This window comes from Amphiprion ocellaris, chromosome 1 (genome assembly GCF_022539595.1).
Source record: "Amphiprion ocellaris isolate individual 3 ecotype Okinawa chromosome 1, ASM2253959v1, whole genome shotgun sequence".
Taxonomy (NCBI): domain Eukaryota; kingdom Metazoa; phylum Chordata; class Actinopteri; family Pomacentridae; genus Amphiprion; species Amphiprion ocellaris.
In genome coordinates, this window is record NC_072766.1 from 30,652,227 (window position 1) to 30,675,972 (window position 23,746).

Consider the following 23,746-nt stretch of genomic DNA (forward strand, 5'->3'; position numbering starts at 1 on the left):
CATCAGTCCCTCACTATATATTCTACTGGTCCATTGTAGAATACTTGCAAGATTGTCCTTGAGCATTCCACTGAGTATTCCAGCCCTGTTCTTTGCAGCCTGGTTTTTGAACTGTTGTACCACTTGCCTGTTAGGTGGACTGCAGCTTTGCTTGCTGTCTGATCTCTGTTTGCTGAATAACCTGCTATCCAGCCTTGAAACTGGGGTAAATCTGCTCAAAACCCCTGTAGGATGAGCCTTAGATAGAATAGCTCATCTCTGTAACTCTATAATAGCTGTCATGAGCTCTCAGCAGACAGCTTCAAGACAAATTTACAGTTTGTGAATTTACACTCTTTTCAATTCAATTCAATTTTATTTATATAGCGCCAATTACAGTCAAATCGTCTCAAGACGCTTTACAGAACCCATATGCCTGACCCCCAGAGCAAGCCAAAAGGCGACAGTGGCAAGGAAAACACCCTTTTAACAGGGAAAAAAACCCTCGAGCAGAACCTGGCTCTAATGTGAGGGGACCCATCTGCCTGCTGGCCGGGCGGGTTGAGAGGGACAGAAGAGGTAGAGGGTTTGTACTTGGTGTAATCTTCTCTTGTCTCGATGTGAAACCTCCACAGCACTTTGACCTCATGCAAGTTGTTGTCGACCTCCCAGTTGATGAAGTCCAGCTTCTTCAGCAGCTTCTGTTCATGGTACTTAAATTTATGAACCATTTTTACACCTTTTGTTAGCTATTTACTCAAGACGGATTCCTCCACATGCAGTTGGATGTAGGAACAGGAATCATCTTTTGCCTTGACAAGTCAAATGTAACAAGTATAAATGTAATGATGGTATATATATGTTGTGTGTATGCTTTGCTATTGCAAAGTCAGTCAAGATCACAGGAGGAGAAAAATATTTGGATTAACTAATAGAGGATAATATTAAACAATTATTCTGCTAATATTATAACATTGTGGATAATTACTGAAATGATGGAATGCACTGAATATTCAGATGCACCAAACAAAGCTATTTATGCAGGTGTTAACTGTCAGACTATCTACATATGAACATCATTCTTAGAAGAAGTGTGTGCTCCAGCACTGAGACCATTTCATCACAGTGACTGTGTGGGCAGCTCCTGTCACTCAGTTAGCACTTGTGTGTGGTGCTTGTCGGTCTTCATCGAGACAGTCCAAACAGACCTTGTGCCTCCACTGACAGCCAGCATTAGTAAAACCTGCAATTTTGGTGGGTTCCTTTAATCCTTCATCCAGTGCCAGAGCAATTGAAACGTCTCAGCAAATTACAAAACTGAATTTAACTCCAGACTAGTCTAAATGTAGGAAAATGAAACATCACGTCTGATTAAGACAGTCTGTGTTAATGTGCTTTGAATGCCACATTATGCTGTAATCCATAATGAGGCCTAATCTCAGGGAAATGGCCTGTAGCATTTTCAGAATCATGAAGATTCAGTGATGGAGAAGATGTGGACCGAGATCTCCTGCTAGCTGTTAGTCAGAGCTGTAAATATAGCTGCTCACTGCCCACTCGCTCCTCCATACATCCCAGCAGGCTGACGGTAAAACATTCTTCTTCTCTGATCGCTGACTTTGAAATCAGTTTCACTTGTTGGTACTAGAAGAAAGCATCTGTGAAATCATGACTTCTGTCAACAGTTAATCCTATTAATTGCTATTCTGAATCCTTTATTCTGCTATCCAGTATGGGATTTGAAATCCTCTATTCCAGTGCTGACAAAATGTAAATATATTCTGTGACTCAGACTAGCTGTGTTTGTTTCCTGGGGGAGAGAAAGCTAAGAGTGGGGGGATTCAGCACGAGGCTTTAGCTTCCCTTCCATGGTCTAGTGAACCTTCATAGGCTTGTTGGGGGATTTTCTCCAATTTACACCTCTGTGGTTGTTCTTGCTTGATTTGCTGCTGAGCAGGTTGTGTACAGTGGGTTTCTAGAGCAGTTTTGCTGAATGCTGCAGATAGTGAGAGCAGGGTGCAGGCTCAAAAACCAAAAACAGTGAGTTCACAGAGCTTCAAAATCCCTATAGAGCTGAAGGTAGCAACAGGGTGAGTAATATTTCTCTGTAGGTTCATCCCTGTGAGTAACAGCTTTTATATTACACACACAACAATTAACATGAAAAATAGAACTGTGGGATTTTCATCTTTCTTGCAGTTCTCAATGACTCATGTCTGACATGCCATATATGCAAATCCAAGCTGAAAATTGTGATATTTCATCAAAATCATTTCATTCTGATCTCTTTTTTAAAATTTGTCTGTTCCAGATCGTGTAAAAAAAAATAATAATTCTTTGCTCCTCCATGAAACCGTAAAGCCATGCTTGATTCACCTCTGATCAACAATCCCGTAACAAAAAATTCAGGGACTTGTCATCTAAACTGCAGGCTGTGTCTACACAGAGCAGAGGAAAACAACTGGGAAAATATGGCATTATAATTTTTATTACACTAGATAAAAACAATTCTAAGTTCTCTCTACTTCTGTCCATGGTTGTGCTGTGTCCATAGAGTTGCAGGACTTTATACTGCAGGCAAAAATGAGCCCACAGTGAGTTCAAACGTGTCAAAGTGCCCAGAAACTGCTTGAGGTTAATATAACAGTTATAGCAGAAATAGCACTAGGACAGCTTCACAAAAGGAACTTCATATATATACACTAGCTGTTCAATAACACTCATATTGGAAAAAACAATAAGTATGAATTTATTGGACTACACATTTAACATGTTAAAAAGTTAGGCTTCTGTGTTTTGCACATTTTTAAACTGATGAATAAACAGATCGTCAGGTTATGATTACTATGATGCAGTGTAATGCAGATAAGCATCCTTGTAAAAAAAACAAACAAAACAAAACAAAACAAAGCAAGATGGCACAGCAGCCCCTCCAGGAAACAGCAAGAGTGACAGTTTGGAGTGCCTTGCCCGTCCAACGCATTCATTCCGTAAAACTTACAGCCAAGAAAAAATTGCTAAAAGTGAGAGTGAAGAACATCAAGTTCCTTGGAGTGCAGATTTCACAGGACCTGAGCTGGAATAAGAACACCTCAGTGGTCTTCAAACAGTCCCAGCAGAGACTGCATTTCCTGAGGAAGCTGAAACAAGCCTCTCTCCCCACCAGCATCCTCAGGACTTTTTACAGAGGTGTGGGACACTGAACATTGTCAGGGACTCCTCACACCTCCTCCATAAACTTTCTGAACTGCTGTCATCAGGCAAATGTTTCCGGAGCATCAAAGGAATAACCACCAGACTGACAAACAGCTTCATTCCACAAGCTGTCAGAATACTAAATTGCTGATCTGATTTTGGTTCCTGGAGAAACACTCTCTCATCTGATATGACAATAAAGCTTCATTTGATTTTGATTTGATTGATTTGCTGTGGTAACTCCTGTAAAGTATGTTTTTTAACTGAGTTAGTCAGTTTATCAATGTGCAAGTAAGCAACACGTGGCTTAACAAAGGTGTACAATTTGATGAGTTTTAAACTGAATGTAGAAGGTCAACCCAGATTTGACTTACAGATGTTGCTTCTCTCTGGAGAATGGATGAGAGAGGGATTTGACACTGTCTGGTCGGTTGGCATCTACTTTTGGGTGAAGAGGAGCTGTAACTTTGTGAATAAACAATCGGATCTTCTCCACCACATTGCTTCCTTGTTTGACATCATAAACCTGCAGAGAAGATAAAAGAACATTGCTTTAAACAGGTGGTCTTACTGAGACTGAGATGACGATCTTTTTTTCAGGAGACAGTGTAGGATAACATTATCTAAATCCTCACTGTCGACGCTTGGGTACATTATTCCTCAGTAGAATTGTGAGGTGAGGGCTCCAAACAATGCAGCTGGTATTTCTGGACTTAGTCAGCAAATCTGGTTTATGTGTTTTATGCCAATATCAGATATGTCTGACAATTACGTGTAAAGTAGATGAGGTGGTGAGGCTTATATTTAAAGAACAATAACGAAGAAAGTAAAGAAGGACCTATGCATTGTTGACAAATGATTGATGGCTGTTATGTACTTTGCTCTTTCTATTATCAGATTTTCATTACAAGGCTTGTAAGGGCTGTCACCACAAAATGGCCTCATTGGGGTGGCCTAACACTGTATGAACAGAAAGGATGGAGCTCCAGGAAACATTTATCTTCACACTTTCACCGCTCAGCACTACATAGACTCTTAGAGATAATTCACTCAGCTCCAGAGAGGAAAAAACTACACTAAATATGCGTTTGATGGAAAGGACAAATCGACAATTTACTGATGAAGGCAGTACCTTCTTTGTTGGCATCTTGAGCTTCATGAACTCAGCCTCTCGACACAAAACATTCCAAGGAGCATGGATCTTCAAAAAGCCGATTCCGGGAATCTTACACTGAAAAAAAAAACATGTTTTGGATAATTGAATAGTAGTTGATGACTTAACAAAACATATTAACCACCCTTAAAAATAACACGTTTATGGGAGCTGACGTTTCAGCCGGTAGATCGCAGCAGCATGCTGTTAGTCTGATAGATGTGAAGCCCTGCTAACGGACAGGAAAATTCTCTGCATCCACTTCAGCAGAAACCTCTGCCTTTCTGCGTGAATATGAGATTGTCTCTGCAGCCTCTAATGTTATGTAAAACCACTCATGCATTGTCACACTTGTTTCACATCTTTCACCTCTGCACACTGACCTGTCTGGATACAGAAATACATAATAACAAATCAGAATCACACAGAATCTGGCACACAGTGCACTGTATATTACATTATACATAAACCAAAACATTAAAATCACTGACAATTGAAGTGAATAACATTGATTAAATTGCTACAGTTGCACTTACTGGGGATTCTGATACATTAGGCAGCAAGTAAACAATAAGCTCTTGATGATGATGTGTTGGAAGCAGGAAAAATGGGAAAATGTAAGAATCGGAGTGACTTTGACAAATTGTGAGGTCTTGACGCCTGGGTCAGAGCAAGACGTCAGCACAAACCTGCTCTTTCAAACACAAACATGTATGTATGGATTCATGTGGGATTAAACCTGGTGTATACTGTATATGTTTTACCATCACGAGGCAAATATTTCAGATAAATATTTCAAATATTTCACAAACCTTTTAACATTTTGACATTTAAGTGGTCTCAAAGGAAACTAAGCTTTAGAAAATTCAGTGTTTGGGTTCAGGCATATGGGTTCTGTAAAGCATCTTGAGACAATCTGAATTTTAATTGGTGCTGTATAAATAAAATTGAATTCAACTGAATTGAAAATTCAGATCACGAATGATGGAAGACTTTAGCCAAAGTCAGGACTTTTCACTGATCAGATATGACTGCATAAATAGCAAGCAGGATGTGGTGGCTCAAACAATCAGGCTGAAGACGTTTTCTTGTGAAACCAGAATTCAAATCCCAGGTGAAATCTCACATCTTCTCCTGGGAATCCATGCTTTCACTGGGCACCATTATCTTTGCAAAGCACCGTTGTCATGCTTATTGTCACTACATAGCCATGTTCACTGACTGTCATGTAACATTTCTTTTTTTTTTAGAAGTGCTTATTTAATCAACTTCACACTTGACACTGCATTGTCTTAGGTCTTCAACAACACACCGGCCAAGAGAATCATTTATTTGTGAGATGTTGTGTGACTCTTCATGGGTATTTTCTTTTTCTTTGATTTTTTGATACTCAGGAGTAAACAGCTTCCAATCTTTTCTTATTAGCATGCAGTCTTGGAGTATTTTAACTGTTACAGTAAGTATTATGGCCAATGAGGCATTTAATGAACATTTAAACTTTTTTAAAAAATACATATGAGCTACGTTTTCAAAACTGAGGCACATACCAAACTGTAAAATGTATATATTATACCCATAGTCCTAGATGAATTAAATTAGGCTTAGTGATGTTGGTAGATGGTAAAGTCTACACAAACAAAATGTCCTAACACTGTAACCATGACAGCAACTCTTAAAATAAGTCATTAACATTCTGAAAGTGCAACATAAAAACACATCTTCCTACTTTCTTTTAGCAGGTGGTCATTGTATGTTTAGTTGATGAAATGTCCTAAGCTGTACAAGTGTAAGGCAATAATAGCATCAGCAAAAGAAGCTACACTATAATCACAATTTCTGTGTATCAGGCTGCCACATCATTTACCATCTCAACTCAAGCCTCCATAAAGCCTTGCAAAAAAATACCAGATTTTGCCCATACATTTTCAGGCCATTTACAATAACCCCTGATGGCAGGCTGAGTTTTACACTGGGTTGCTAAAAGCCTTTTTCAGAGCATATTAAGATTAAAGCTACTTTATGTCAAAGGTTTGTTCATACACTTTTTAATGGATGATTCACTATTTAAAGAGTCACTTTGTGTCCATTTGTCTTTTCCACAGAAAAATGACAAAAACTCATTCCAGTTCTCCATTAATGAAAACAAATCTCCTTGTATCCATGGCTCTACTCACGTAGCTCAAACACAGTAGTTACACAAGAGCCACCACCAAACATCCATATTTAGATGGGACAAGATTACAAAATAAACATAATAATTTCAAAGTAATATTCTGGAGTCAGTTCAAAGATGAGGATTAAATAACCGACTGGCTTACTCTAAGCAACAGATAACTAACTTAGATCTTAGTCACTTCTTTTTATTAAGAAAAACTAAACATTTTTGATGTTTTTAAGATGTAAACATGACATCCACTTAGCTTACTGAACACACAAACTAAACGGTTTGGTTTGGCCCTTCACTGGCTCCTGTTGTTTGTAGCCATGCTAGCAGCAGAGCTGAAGCAGTGGCCAGAGGGCAACATGTGCTAAATATCTGTGTGCACATGTTGTGTTTACAGTGATGACTGAGTATTTGGTTTGCCTCTTCAAGATTTTCAGTGACCCCAACTGGACCACCTTAGTAATAAGGTTATTGTGCCTGGTTCCTCATAGATAATGTAGATCTTTTTAGTTCCGTTGTTGTCTTGGCGAGACATAAGCTGTTCTACACACACACAAACACTAAAGCTCATCTAACTCACTGACGCCATCCTGTTACTGGCTTTGCACAGCACCACGCCTGCCTTCAAGCTGTGCCCATATGTACAATTTCATGAACTATTCTCACCGCCATTCACACCATTTAACCTTCACCTATTAAAGTAAGTGTCAATTCATTGGTTGACACTCTTGTCTGACTTTGATCTAGTGATAACCTCAGAAACTTTTCATGGAGGGGTCCAGATGCAGCCACTGAAAATCTTGAAGTGGCAAACCAAACCCAAAAGCAATAACTAATAGGCCTCCGTTGATCAGAGTTGATCATGGATGTACATCCTGGTTGTTCTGGTTAGTGTTGGTGTTGGATGTAAGCCTAGGCAGTGTAAAGTGAAGGACAAGCTGTTGCCCATGCAGCATGCCCCCCTTCTCCACGTCAGTAATGGGTCCAAAGGAAGAGCAGGGCCGTTACACTTTTGGCACCAGCGATGTAGCAAGAGTTGCCAGAATGAGTCGAATTGCCTTATCCGGAGTCAAAACTCCGACTCCGGATTTTTTCTCCAGGTTTACTCCTGACACCTTCCCCCTCCAAAAAGGGGGACCGCAAGGCAGCAGGGATTGCTAGATGGCCGCCATTGGCTCTCCTGAGCTGGTGCCCTTTGGCAGATATTGTTTTTAAATTCCACCACGGTGTCTAGCCACCCTCCTCACCACTTCTCTTGTGAGAACTGGAGGGGAAGCCTGTTTAGTCACCGACAACCCGACCCTGGGGCAGGTAGTACTGGGTTACAGGTTACCAGTAGCATGTTCATTTTGGACCTGACCTGTCAAAAGCCATAACTGAATTTCAGATATCCTACGCTGCTGTGGTATGTAGACTATTTTTTAAACTATGACAACATGAGAATTAAGGAATAGCACACTTTGGTTTCTTATTTTACTGTTAATGTTTTTACTCCACCAAGGAACACAGCGGAGTTATGTGATGATCGGTGTACGTTTGTCAGTTTGTCTGTTCACAACATTAATCAAAAACGGATTAATGGATTTGGATGAAATTTTTAGGGAAGGTCAGAAATGACACAAGGACCAAGCAATTAGATTGTGGCAGTAATGTGGCTTATAGTCTGGTTCCAAGGATTTGTCAAAGATTTCTGCATCATTGCAAGATAGCATCATGGTGTCACTAACTATGACAACAAGTGAACACTATGTCAGCTGCATGCTGACGATCACATGATGGCAATCCTACTACAAATCGATCACTGCGGACTTATCAGGACTTATCCATCGGAAATGATACAAGAAACAATTGATTAAACTGTGGGGGTGTTTCCGAGTCCCATCAATTCTTGCCGCCCGCTACATATTTAGGTCACGCGATTCGGTATCCAAACATTCCGTACACATACATAACACACACCTCTGCTCAGTGCAACGTCATTTAAATGGCCACATTCTGTGGTGTTGTGATTTCTGATCTTCAATAACTAATAAATAAACAAATGTTGCATTTCTGATAATGGCGTGTGGGGGAATGAACAACCTAGGCAGAGTACTGCACTCTCTGAATGCTTTTCTAGTTAATTATTTGATGTGCATAGAATGACACAGGTACGGTTAGAATTTTGCTATTTTGGGTTACCAATGCTTCAAAACATTCCAGGGGAAGAGATGCTGTGGAGAATTTCAAATGAAAAGGCTCACCTATATGCAAGATATGTAGATGTACTTGCACGATATTTTTAGACTGTGTTAATGAATATTAGTTGAAAATGGAGTAGTTCACACTAAAGCAACCCAAGCTGCACTTGTTCACTGAGACAGTTAAACATTTCCCTAACACAGGAGTTAGTCATCTTCTAAAAGTTCTATCATTAAAACTAGTGGTGGGACGCAATTTAAAAAAAAAAAAAAAAATCTAATTAATTACAGGATTTGTAATTAATTAATCACAATTAATCGCATTTTTTGACAAACAGCAATATTTGACACCATAAGTAATTATTTTCAATTCAAATAAATTTTGGTTGACAGTTAGATAGATAGATAGATAGATAGATAGATAGATAGATAGATAGATAAATAGATAGATAGATAGATAGATAGATAGATAGATAGATTAAACCTTTATTGATCCCACAGCGGGGAAATTTACAATGTAACAGCAGCAGCAAATAGAACAGAATAAAAAGGAGAGCAGCACAAAATGCACACAGTGCATAGAATCAATGATAGTAGTTGAATCAATGAATAGACATATACATGTGTATAATTTAAAATTGATAAAATTAATCCAATTTTAAAATGGGACATATAGAAAAAAATTGATTTTGATGATTTAAAGCCTGGATTTAGTTTGTTTTTGTCCACTGTATGGCTATAACAAAAGCATAAGTAGTTCAAGGACCTTCAGAAAGTTGAAAATCCATGGATTCATTCTGTTTTCATAGTTTCTGGGTCTGATAAATTGTGTCATTTTGATGGTTCTTTTTTTTTTAGAAATATAACTTTTTATTTATAAAAAAATATTTTTCATAAACTAAAAATTTATAATTAAGTCATTAAAAGACAGACATTTTTGTGGTTTAATTTATTACTCTGCCGAAGCTCCGTCTCTTTGGCAGTGTAATAACTTAAACCACAAAAATGTTAGTTTCATTTCTATTTATCTGCATTTTTCATCTGTCTACTACATTTACAGATTACTGCAAACACAAAATGCAATTATAGCGATTATATTCAACATTGTATGATTTTTTTTGTACACTAGAGCACTTTCAGAGTCTTCTAAAGTGGTCTATTCTGGGATAGTTACACTGTTAGCCATTAGCAAGACTGTCGTAGCTAATGTTAGCTCTGGTGCTAACAGCAACAGGTTTAGCAAAGAAGTGATGCCGTTGGCTTGAAGTGCTGCGGTGATCAAAAAATTCTTTGTTGCACAATTTGAAAACAACCATGCTTTTATCCAAGCTGACATCAGCAAGATTTTTAAAAGAAAACTTTCTGCCCAACAAGCAAAATGAGTGTCATCTTCCTTCACTGTTCACCAAACCTTCTTGTGCGCTGTGTATCTTCTTCACTGCAGACCATAGATGTTATGCTGCAGACAGACTTTAGGTTCATTACTGCCACCTACTGGGCTGGAGTGTTCATCATTGCTACCAGTGTGCCACAAATTAGGCAACTGAGAAAAGGTGCGATTAATTGCGTTAATTTATTTAATGCGATATTTCTTCCATAATTAATTAATCAAAATTAACATGTTAAAGTCCCAGCCCTAATTAAAACTGAAATGTCCTATGAGAAAATATAGTCGTATATAAGCCAAGCAGCATTGAGGCCTCAGCAAAAAGTCAGCTGTCAAAATATCCCATCACATTCAGGCCTACAGTCTCACCCCATCATCCTTTTCCAGCTCCAGCCCCGTCTCCAGAAGATTTTCCTCAAACTCCTCACGCCTGAAGCGCTTGTCATCCTCATGGTAGTCAGTCCGCTGCTCCTGGGCAGCAATCTCTGGGTCTTCCTTTGGTTGCAGCGGGGCTCGGCTGCTTCTCATGCTTAGGCTGCGCCGAAGCCGTCGTATGAAGTTGGTGTCGCCAAATCTGGACGATTGCCGCCGGATGCCACTGGGTTTTTGGATGTGATATGCCAGCACATAGTCCACACGCCGCCGCCCATCAGAGAAGTACGGGCCTAACTGCGGGTATAGAGGTGAGCCATCATCTGCGTAGAGATTTTTCATTGGCTAGAAACAAGACAGAGAGAGAGTATCATAGATTACTGTATGTATGTAGAAATATTTCTTACAATGACACAAACACATCCTCCTTGAACACACACACACACACACACACACACAGACAACACTGCTGATCTATATTCATTCACACTCTCATCAATTTCTCTGGCCTTTTTAGATGTGGCTGTTGTGGCCAGCAGCAAACTGGGAATATGGCCTGTGTCACATCTAGAGAGGTGAAATTAACTTTAACGATTTTTAGAGCAATGCAGCCACTACAATAGATTTGTAATGTTGATATCTTCTTTGTTCATGCAAAATCAATCAGTGGTAGTCTACAGCAAGTTGCCTCAGTGTTTTAACTCTGATACAGATACCGACACATAAACAGGAAGTGGGTGGGCGGAGCCGTGGGACCAAACAGATCGTAGTTATCTGGGGAGGGAGACAAACAAGAGGGATGTGACTCCCAACAAAAGCACAGTGGGCTGCAGCTGCTGGAGGAGGCTGATCTCTCACTTGGTCTCTCCTTCTTTGTCTCTCTCTGATGTTGTGGCCCAGCAGGAATAGTCTTGGTTCTCCAGCTGGCCACTACACCACTGATAGTGGCTAACAACTGTGTCTTGGACAGCTAACACTGGGTGACCAGCTGCCCTTGAATATATTACAGTTATGACAGTTTGTTGCGTGACTCCTCCAGGTGCCACAATGTCCTCTGTCAACACATTAAACCCAAAGTGTTGGGTGATAAGAAACATATTACCCAGCTAAAGTTAAAAGTAAAAACAACTCACGATTTAAAAACAAGGCCCTTACATTGGTGTCATATGACCACCACATGTCAACAAGTGAGACTTCTGATATTGACACATATTTACAAACTACCATTAGTCTGATTTGGTTATTGCTGAATCCTAATTGATCCTATGGATCCTAATACATATTTTTTTTGCAGTCGCTTCACATCAGTCAGAAGACCCAGAAAAACAAATGTCTCATGTCCCATGGCAGGGTGTGGGTGGGGGGTGGATGATATAACTGATGGTTACAATGGGGACATCATGCAATTCTTCAGCTGTGTATTTACTTCACAGTTCACTGGACTAACGCACTACTGGGCGCCATACACTTTAACTCTTGCTGCCCCCATTGAGTGGTGTTATCAGAGACAACATGGTGCACGTTGGACATAAGATGTTGTTCAGCAGGGACCAACATACAACAAAAATGTGCTTCTATAGCTGATTCATGTTGTCTTTTACTGCATGTCATCAAATATTGAATGTAATAGCAAGTAGTGTCTACACAGTGATGTGCAATCTGCATTATCTATTCTATCTGCTGTCCCTTTCTTACTGTGGGTTATAAAAGCCTACATGCTGACATCCCTGCACCTCATACTTTACAACAGCTTTGCATTTTGCTTCCAAATGTAAAAAAAAAAAAAAAAAAAAAAAAAAAAGTGCATAGACAATAAGAGAAAGACCGTAAGTTTTCTGGTATAACCACATGCTCTCACCCTGTTATATGTATTTCAGCTTCAGTCCGGACTTTTTAAAAAGCTGCTGGCAGTGGCTGACTCTTTTCTATATTATGCTGTCACCAAATCCCATGAAAGGTCAAAACAAACACTGAATGTACCTTTTAGCAAGCCTGGTATATCTTCTCTTTGTGGGACATAGTTGTCCAAAAATGATTGCAAAAACATCATTGAACACTATTGCCTCCTGTTTAGGTAACATCTGAAAAAAAATGCAATAATCAGCTGCTTTAAGAAATATTTACATTTTGAAAAACAAATTTGTGCGCTGTTATTGAAGAAGCATGTTTCAAGTGAAGGCAATGTTTCACAGAGGGTCAAATGTTTGCTTGTTCAAATATGACTATTGAAGTGATTGCTTGACTGATTTATTTCATGGCTTTTTGAAGGGACACTGGTTTGTCTTCACGACAGTTCATACTGTCCAAAAATACATGAAATATGAACATCTGATTTCATTTGATAATCTCTTTTCAGTAACACTGCTGCAGCACACTGGAACACAACCAGCAATGTTCACTTTATATTTTCCTGATTTACTCTGCGGGTAATTCTAAAAAAAAACAACTGTCTGACCTTGTCAACTCTCATCTATCTGATTACAGCTTTGTACGCTGCCACTTGATGAACAGAACTCCAGGCTATTTGGAAGCTTGCTAACCCTTCATGTATGTGTGTGATTTACTTATTTTGTGAGGACCAAGTCACACTGCAGAACCCCACCTCCTTTTGGGGACAAAACCAAGTCCTAAGAGTATAAACCATGTAAAGCTTAAATGTTTTAAAATGAAAACTGAGTTAAGGTTGAGGTTAGAGCAAAGCAAAAGAAATGCAAGTCTGTGTGTGTGTGTGTGTGTGTGTGTGTGTGTGTGTGTGTGTGTGTGCGTGTGTGCGTGTGTGTGTGTCTGCGTGTGGTATAACACTCCTGCAGGCCATCTGATGAAACACTGAGGCACACAGCGGTCAAACACACACAAATCCTCAGCTGCTTCCACTAGCTAGCCTTTTGTTTGACCCCGCATACAAAAGACTAGCTGTTTATCTTACTGACAAATCTTTGTTTTGATTAAAAGAAAAACTATGATGCTTTTGGGAAATTATATCATTGGGGCACCAAAAAGCAGACACACCAGGGAAAAAATAAAACATACACACGAGACAGTAGACTTTAATAAACACAAACATAAAGATAAAATCCATGCTACATCTAAAATTTTACTTCATGAGGCTGTGATGCTCACTATGGAGTGAAAAACTGGACACAAGCTGAAGTTGGTTTTGGATTTTCAACAGTTTTGGTGAAGTATATGTAACCAGTGGTACACTATGAAGCAAACCTGTCAGCTCACTGGTGGTGCTCTGGGATCACTGGGAGCAGGATACATCTCCCCTGGACCTTGAATATCCACCAAAGTTCACAGGAATTTTGTCCAGACTTTTTGTGGTACTTCAGTCTGGACCAAAGCAGTTGATTGATCAGTATATAAAATGCAAACTTTTCTGTTTCTCATAATCTGCTGGATGAGTGTTATGCAATTAGTGTGACTGACTTCATATGGTGAAAATAATGCTCGATTTGTAAGCTGTTCTGCCTCCAACATTAACCCTCTGAAGCCCCAAACATGGCAGCAAATTTAAAAGGTGTGTTGCCTTTAAAATCCCCAAAATGACAACATTTACCAGAGCCAGAAACTGCCAAAACAGAAAAAAAAAGAACTGCCAAACTTCAATGATCGTTGAATGAACCATGTGTGATGTCCAATTCCGTTGGGAAAATTAAACATATCCAAGATTAAAACTGTGATATTTTACTAAAAACAAGCTTATTCTCAAACAATCAATTAAACTTTATTTGTATAGCATTTTTCATACAATTAAAATGCAACACAAAGTGCTTTACAACATTTCAAAACATTAGAAACAAGACAACCCATCCCTCCTTCCCTCTCTCTCTCCCTGCCTCCCTCCCTCTCTCACACACACACACACACACACACACACACACACACACACACACACACACACACACACACACACACACACACACACACATGCATGCCCACACATGCACACACACACGCACAGACACTCTCACCACTGACGATGGTGGAAAGCGCCACCACTGGGGCCGTCCACTCTGGGAGGAGTTACAGGCCATGCCCACCAGGGGCACCAGCACCCGGACCCCTCCGACCCCGACAGACAGGGGGACCCCCACACCGACGTGGGGAGCCCCCCAACCAGACGGACCGAAGGGACCCATGAACAGCACCCCCAGCAGCAGACCAGATACAGCCCCCAGTGTGGAGGACCCCCCTGAGGAAACACTGGAGTTAGAAAAATAAAACTTTACAGTATAAGATAGAATAAAAGGCCTGATGTAAGTAAAAGGGTGAAAAGTTAAAAAAGTAAAAATACATAAGTGAGCAGAATTTAAAAGGTCAGTTAAAAGCCTGATTAAAAAGGTGCGTTTTTACCTTCTTTTAAAAATATCCACAGTCTCTACAGTCCTGAGGTTCTCCGGCAGGTTGTTCCACAGGCAGGGGCCATAGTGGCTAAATGCCGCCTCACCGGGGGTTTTAGTTTTGGCATTTGGTATGGATAAAAGGCCAGTGCCGGAGGACCTCAGGATCCACGAGGGTCGACATGTTAAAAGAAGATCAGAAAAATAAGAGGGCACAAGGCCGTTAAGACATTTAAAAACTAACAAAAGAACCTTAAAATCAATCCTGAAGCGGACAGGGAGCCAATGCAGCAACTTTAAAACTGGTGTAATGTGGCCCACCCTCTGGTCCTCGTCAGCACACATGCAGCTGATTATTAGTATTCTATGTGTATTATTTAAAAAATTCAACAAACTTAAACTGTTTGCACCAGATCTGATAAAAAAAAAAAAACTAAAACATCTGCCCTTGATAAGTGACTCAGTGTGACCAACTGTCATCTGAGAAAAAATCTGAAGATGATAAAAATTTTAAGATGAACTGCAAGCTGTGTTTCCACAGAGCAAAGAGAAGATGACAAGAGAGAAAATAAAAAAAGAAAATAAATGCAGAATGGTTTAAAAACATATGCAGCAGGGCTAACAGATCTGGGGAAAAGATCTAACTGTGATTTTTCTTAAAGATATTGTGATTTGATTTGCAATATATTTTTAAGCTTCAGATCAATATAATATGTAATAGATTAATAATGAGATGGAACATTACCACGAGACACCATCTAAAGTGTGACTGTCACAGCTTAAACTCTGGGTCAGACGTGCAGTAAAATGTGTGAGGTGTGACTATTAAATAAAGAGATTGGGCTTCTGTCAGTCAGAGCACAGATTTATTCAGATTCTGAATGTCCTATCTAGCAGTGTGCAATTTACCAATTGCATTGTTCCAAATTGCAATTTTGATTTGAAATAGATCAATAAAGATACATTCAGCATGAGCTCCGTGGTTAGCACTGTCACCTCACAGCTAGAAGATCCCTGGTTCGCATCCCAGCTTGGGATCTTTCTACATGGAGTTTACAAGTTCTCCCTGTGCATGCATGGGTTTTTTCCAGGTCCTCCAGCTTCCTCCCACAGTCCAAAAACATGCTGAGGTTAATCGGTGATTCTCAATTGCCCTTAGTTGTGAATGTGAGCGTACTTGTTTGTCTCTATGCGTCGCCCTGTGATAGACTGCTACTTGTTCAGGGTGATCCCCTTCCTGTGATCCTTCTGTACAGTTAACAGATGGATGGACATTCAGCATGGTGAAATATCTTCCTAAACTTGACATCAGAATAATGTGAAAACGGTACATTTTGTAGAGATTGTAAAATGTAAATAATTAAAGACCTATAGCATGTGGAACCCCAATTCTAATTTTAGGAATATTGTTTCCAGGATGTTTTTTTCATTTTGTAAAAAAAATATATAATAAACCTATGCATTTTTTTTCTTTTTGTGATTTATACTGCAGAAAAAGAGATGCTGACTTCTCTCTCCCTCTAGCCATGGTTGTGCTGCTTCCACAGAAGTGCTGGACTTCCTATCGCAGTGATTCTGAAAATATGAAAAATGTCACAGGAACAAAAATAGCAAACAGAAGGTACAGAGACTCATCAGAATTATTAGAGCGTAGAAACAGTACATTTACAAACCTAATGTCTGTGTCTGTCATCATCTTTGTTTGAGTATCTGTCATTGGTTAGCATAAATACATGAAGTAGTTGTATTTACTAAATCTTTAGCGGTCACCTCTGTTCCAGCAACATACAGTAGTACCACTGAGTTTGTAACAGTGAGATAGATGTGGTAAAGTGAAGACAGCACATACTGTAGGGGAATTTGTGACAGCATAAAAAGCCTCTGCTATCTGTAACAGATGTTTACATGCTGATAAAGCCACAATTACATTAAACACAGATCACACAGTCCACTATCAATAGGAGAGTCATAAACTCAGAATAAATGCATATGAATGGCTTTCATGGCTGAAGATCAACAATGAATCACAAAACTAATATTGATACAGTAGGAAATGTGCTGATAAGAAAAGCTCTTTACAGCCACCAGCCTCCTGTGCAGCAACAGTCTGTGTTCCTGTGTGTGTCTGTGATAGGAAGTATCATCAGAGGCTGTTGACTGCGTGCATGTGAATATGTGTGCAAACCATATTCACACACAAATTCATGTTCAGCTCTCGCTCGGAAGGAAGTAGTCATCGCTGCAAAGGTCAGATGTCACTTCTCAGAGGGCGCATGAGGATGTGGTGGTGTGTGCATCGCTCACCAATAGGAACTCTATTCTCACCAAGCCACCGGGAAATGAGCTTCTCCTCTCCTTTGGGCTTCCACACAGTCACCCACCCACACACACACATGCACACGCACACACACACACACACACACACACACACACACACACACACACACACACACACACACACACACACACGTTTCTGAGCCATGATAAACTACCCAGTTTTCAAGTCAATAATGTTTTTCACGGCAGCACTGAGGAAATATCCGCACGCTGAAGGGTTCAAATCACAGTACATTACTGTGGAATTTTGATTTCAGTATCCAGCACAGGAAATTAGGCAATAATGAATGTAGCAGACAAAACAGAATTTTACTTATCGGTGGCCATTGATTAGATTCCCCTACACATTTTCTGGTGGCATTTTCCCTGCAGACAGATTTAGCTATATTCGTATGTTCTTGTTTTGAAATATCTCTACACTACAATCCAAAGGAGGTGAATGGAAATTAGTATATGGAGCTCACAGCATTAACAAAACAAAAATGTAGCCACTTCACATTGAGGTCCGTGAATATATGTCACACCTCAGTGACTTCAATGTACAGCAGTCAATATCTCGATGGATTTCACATAAGCCAGGACACAAGAAGAACGCATTTCTGTATGACTAGATAGCATTATAGATACGCAGTAAATCAGCTTATAAAATGTTTTATCCCACAAGAAAAAAACACACAGAAGTTTTTATGTTGCTACCGAGCGGTAGTATATCTAGGACCAAAACTTCCTCTGAAGCTACAGCCATCGCAGCCCTTAAATCCTAAAACACAGTCGATGCTTTGCACAACTGACCATTTAATCAAATTAGGCAAATAGATATTAAACCTTATTTTATTCACCATGAAATTAGCAGATTTTTTTGTTTGGCCTGATTTAGAACTAAAGTCATTTTAATTGTACAGTATATATTATTTCCTCTGGCCTATCATCCCAAGATCATGATTTACTTTTTATTTTCATATTATTGCAACAAGCTGATCCTAACAACCTTATTTTGTCAAGATAGAAAATATGACAATAGGACAATTATCAAATAAATAAGGGCTTCATCATTTCCTTATGGCCAAAAACAATGGCCACTATGAAACAGATTTGAATGAAGGAATGAATGAATGAATGAATGAGTGGGTGGATGGATGGATGGATGGATGGATGGATGGATGGATGGATGGATGGATGGATGGATGGATGGATGGATGAATGGATGGATGAATGAATGAATGGGAAAAACAGAAAACTTTTTAGAAACTTACTATAATAATACACTTTAGTTACAATTAAAGGAATTCAACACTTGACAAAGCATTCTACCTATAATAATTAATTTGACCACAACAGGCAGCACAACAAGCTGCAAAACCAAAGGTGACACATTATTGTTAAAAAGTTGAACTTCTCAAGCACTAGCAAATATAAGGAATGCTCTGTAGCTAAAATATGAGAAACTGTTACTATAAAACAATGCAAATACATCTGTAAAAACAAGTAGATCCCACATCACTTAGTCAACAAATACATTTTATGACTGCAGCAATAGAAACCCACAAGGCAGAAGTCTGGTGACCAGTGAACAGCTGACATGAAGATACAGTTGCTGTTGATGACATTCTTTAGGAAAAAAATGTAAATTGTTGTGTGTAAAAACGTTGTGTCAGCACACTGTGTGCACAGAATGTATCAACAAAATTTTAATGAATACTAAACTGAAATTAAAATCTCCCTTAGTCCCAAATGCTCCATACATAACTACTGGTCCAAGCAAAGGAATGAATTTATTTCTCCTGACAGAGCTTTACCACATCATGTTCTACATACAGGCTGCTAACGTGGGACTAATAATACAATGAAAAACCACACACGCTCTTGTTTTACTGCGGGAGCTGCAGCCTTGGACCATGGCTAGGAGCACACTGGTCCTAAGTTAATGAAGCCTTTTAACTGCTCAAGTCTTCAGAAAGGCCAATGGAGAGGTGCCGGCTTATGTGAACGAACAATTTTATTTTTGTTCAGTGGCAGTAAACACCACAAATGCTCATAATGCTGCTATAAGAGCATCACTAGATGTTTAAGGTTTAGAAACAGGTACACGGATGTGTTACAGCGCAGGGCTCAGTATATGCTGAAAATTCACAACACAGCAGGAGAACCTCTCACAGGAGAACCACAAGCATAACTACAACATAAGTACCCCACAACAACTGCCTGAAAGGAGCATAAATGCACTTGCAGCGACTGGCATCCATCCATGCCTACACTGGCTGCAAGTAACAACTATTCTCTAGTCAAATAACCTGTAAGTTAATTTCTAGATGAACTGACTAGTTGTTTGTTGTATAAAATGTAAAAAATGATGAATCTTGATCAGTGTTTAACACAACCCAAGATGGTGTTTAAAAGGGTTTTGTCCAGAACCCAAAGACATCTGGTTCACTGTCACAGTAAGTGAGTAGGAACTGGGGAGTAAAGAAACCAGAAAATATTCAGATTTAAAAAGCTGGAATCAGAGAATTTAGACTTTTTTTTACTCAAGCCATTTACTCGTAAAAATAGTTGGTGATTATTTTAATAGCTGAAAGTTAACCAATTAATTGATTATTCAGTAAATCCCATCTCATTTTGTAGGATACAACAACTCTGTGTAGCCTTCTACGATGTTCCATGAACAAGAGAGAAACATGAGTATTAAAAGACTTAATGTATTACATGTACAGGCTCATTTTGCCACTCGTGACTTCTTTTAGACCCACTCTCTGAGTGGGTCTAAAAGAATGTATTCTGATACACCACATCTGTTTTATTAATCACTAATGTGTACATCCCTTAGTCTTACATATATGTATATTTACACACGTGGACAAAATTGTTGGTACCCTTCAGTTAATGAAAGAAAAACCCACAATGGTCACAGAAATAATCTGAATCTGACAAAAGTAATAATAAATAAAAATTCTACGAAAATTAACCAATGAAAATCAGACATTGCTTTTGAACCGTGGTTCAACACAATTATTTGAAAAAATAAACTCATTAGTCTATATTTTCTAATTGATTATATTTTTTTGTCGTTGTTGAAGTTATGCTGAATTAGCTATTAGCACCTTCCATCTGTGGTGAACTCATTAATGTAGCATTTAATTATTGTGATACTGAGGAAAAGTTCAGAACAGTCGGAGAGTATTTTTCACAGATATCATAGTGGATTTAAGGATGCTTTCCAATACGGACATTCATTCATCAGCTACACAGCTTATAGAGGGTTGCAGTGGGCTGGAGCATATCCCAGCTGATACTGGGCAGGAGGCAGGCTACATTCTGGGTAAGTAGCCTGCCCATCACAGGAAGAACACGAGACAAACAACCATGCACACTCACACACACACCTATGACCACTCTAGAATCACCATTTAACCTAAACCCTGACAGATGACACATGCTGAACGTTAGAAAGCTGAATGTAGCATGAGTAAGACAGACTAAAGTAGCTAAAGTCCTGTTGTTTTTTGAACACCTGCTTGTGCAACACGTTTTGCATCTCTGCTCCTCCCTGGGGCAAGTTTAAAAATCTCTGCTCTACATCACACATTACAACTCAGCAGCACTGCAATGATTATGTGGATGTAATTTCTTACTATAGACTCGTTGCTCCTGGGCTTAGTGCTGGTAAAGTCCACGTCCAGGTTCTTCTCTTCACCAGGGACTGGCAGGTAGTTGTCGTTCCTTCTCATCTTTGCAGGCTCCTCCAGCTCTGGGCTGCGTGAGTACTCACAAGAGGAGAAGGGAGGAGAACCTGGGGGGAAACACAGAGATGGATTTTGCATTTGGCTTTTAAAATACGTATTCTGTATTGTACTTACTTCTTGTGATATCTGAATGTGTTATAGTCATGCATGAATTATGAGATAAAGAGTGTTTGGGAACAGCAAGCAAAGGCCCCGTTCCTTCCTATAGGGAACACTATGCACTTAAACTGAAGGAGAGTCAGCAGGTGAAGCAGAACCTTCACGTGCAGCTGTTGGTTGAAACTGTATCACATCAAAGACGTGTTTTTCTCCTTTTACAGTCTAACAATCTTTAGCTGAGGGTTTGGTGTGAACATCAGTAGTAGAGGTAAAAGATACTAACAATCCCATCTGTTAGACTAAGTAAAGCAGCAGTCTCTCCACATATCTTGCATAAACTTCCATCCATCCATTATCTATACACTACTTCATTCTCATTAGGAATACAGGGGGGCTGGAGCCTATCCAAGCTGACTGAAGGTGAAGACAGGGTTCACCTGGACAGGTCAATCACAGTCACATTCACACCAATGGACAATTTAGAGTTACCAGTTAACTCAACATGTTTTTGGACTGTGGGAGGAAGCCGGAGTACCCAGAAAAAACCCACGCATGCACAGAGAGAACATGCAAACTATTTGAAGAAAGAAAGATCCCGGGAAGGCCGGTAGGTGAACCAGGCATCTTCTAGCTACAAGGCAAAAGTGCTAACCACCAAACCACTGTAGAGCCCCTTGCATAAAGCAAGTTTTATTACAATACATTTTGTCCCTCACAGAGTTGACAGTGACAGTAGACAAGTCAGTCTCAGTCTGAAGGATTCACACATAAATTCTGGATAATGTCGGAAGAATTAGACATTGTACAGAGTTGGCCATTCACACAAATAGCACATAACAGCAGAATGTCCATGTCAGATGAGATGTCACCACTGGAAATATGCAGTTTGGTTTAGATGAGTGGTGGCACCTGGGCAGAGTGTGCAGGACACAGGACATGATGCACATAAACATGCACTCTGTCATTGTGATCAGCTGTATTCACACATGACACCTTTGTACCAGGGAGATGGAAGGGTAAAGTCTGTTTAATGTTGGGTTCCACTGATTCTGACATTTGTATTGTCACATACAGTTCAGTTCAGGGATGAAGCACATGTGAAAATGGCCCAGGTGTGTGAATTCACACAATGAATAAGATCAAGCCCTTCACTACAGACTGACATTTTATATGAATTAACACTCACACTTGTGGAGGCTCTCAGCATGAGGAAGGGGAGAAAAAACTCTCCTCCAATAACAGGAAACAGCTGTCACCATGGATAGTGATAGATGCCTTGTTTGCTCAACTATTGCATTTATTATAAGCTGTAAATGTAGAATGTCCCCAAAATGAACTTTTTCTTTTTGTGCAATCCAGCTGTTATGGGATATGTTATAAATGTAGAACTTGAGCTGAGAATAATCTAAGAAGAAATGTATGAGATCAGCTGGTGTCCTCTAAAGACAGCAGACCACAGCCCCTTTCAGACATGCACTTCTGTACGTTAATCTGTTGGCAACTAAATGTGTTGGCTTCACGACTGAACTAGCACTCTGCTCACTTTTCTGTAAAAGCAGACACCAGTCTTACTAGATCAGACCAACTAACATTTCACTTTCAGCACGGGACACATCTGAACTGCATGCAATCACATTAACAGACAGTCATGCTGGAGAAAACTGAAAACGATAATATGCAGATCATGGAAGGGGAGGAGACAGCTGTGTGGATTTTGCAGTGATAATGGCAGGTTTATAGCTTCAGTTTGTATCTGATGGTTTAGACTCGTTCAACATATATCTGCTTACAAACTTATATTTATGAAGTGTGACAAGAAGATTAATGACATCCTCACATTGGTTTGTTACATATGGAGTTGGAATCAGGTTGTGGTTAGCTAAGCTTAGCATAAAGTATGATAGCGAGGGGAAACCACCAGCACGCCTCTCAAAAAACGTGATTTCTCTGCCTGATCCTCCTTCATCAGCTTTGACAGAGGAATGGTGAAGATTCAAAGGGCTGATTCATTGTTTTCTGTTTTGTGGGATGAAGTTTTGTCAGTCGACTGAAGATGTTGCTCTGTGCCACACCCATTTGTCCTGCTTCACCTGTTGACGGACCACTTGATCATAGATTGTGTGGGAGTGTTGTGTCCATGTGTCAGGCTACAACATGGCCTGTGTGGTTTCCTTTGCACTCCACTTCAGTGAAGTCAGAAAGTAGATTTGGCAACGCACATTTGAAATTTACAGACCGGTGATTGAAGTGTCCATAATTGGGTCATCAGTCAACACAGGCCTGTTTAGTAAATGCAGGAATGTAGCGTTTAATAACTGCTTCGTTGTAATTCTATTTTTGTGTGTGGGGGTGTGTGGTCTGCTAATAATTTGGCGATCGCGTTGGGACACGTGTTTTATTATCTTGTCTTAGTTTATTCTTAGTGTTTTGGCTTACACCTAACAACACTTGCACCCAGATTACTCACCCATGCACAGCACGCATTGTACTGGTTTCCACAACCCCATATTGTGAGTATTAAATTTGGCCTGTAATTTGTTTTTACAGAATATTCAGTAACTGTGATCCTTGGTGTGTTTCCCGACTGTTGTGGCTATTTGAGCCAGGTCATAACAATTTAGAGCAGTATATACCTACATTTACTCTTAAACTTACATTAATTGATTTTTTTGAATACAGTAGAAAAAATACAAAGATATAGTATTATAGTATTACAGCTAGTTGCTTCCATGCTCCACTCTTTTCACACGTACAAGTGAGCAGGGAGAGTACAGTTGGTTAATCAGACACTTTACAA

The 23,746-nt window shown here is 39.6% G+C and overlaps 1 protein-coding gene across 4 annotated transcripts in view; it reads right to left on the bottom strand.

Moving 5' to 3' along the window:
- ano1a (anoctamin 1, calcium activated chloride channel a) overlaps window positions 1-23,746 on the bottom strand; it is an 83,770-nt gene that overhangs the window by 46,965 nt on the left and 13,059 nt on the right. For all 4 annotated transcript variants that reach the window (XM_035953563.2, XM_023281824.3, XM_023281822.3 and 1 more), the window contains exons 2-5: window positions 20,740-20,897; window positions 10,428-10,775; window positions 4,307-4,405; window positions 3,549-3,700 (exon numbers count right to left, since the gene is read on the bottom strand). In XM_035953563.2, coding sequence (XP_035809456.1) covers window positions 3,549-3,700; window positions 4,307-4,405; window positions 10,428-10,775; window positions 20,740-20,835 — 695 coding nt within the window. In that variant the 5' untranslated portion in view covers window positions 20,836-20,897. The remainder of the gene's footprint in view (window positions 1-3,548; window positions 3,701-4,306; window positions 4,406-10,427; window positions 10,776-20,739; window positions 20,898-23,746) is intronic.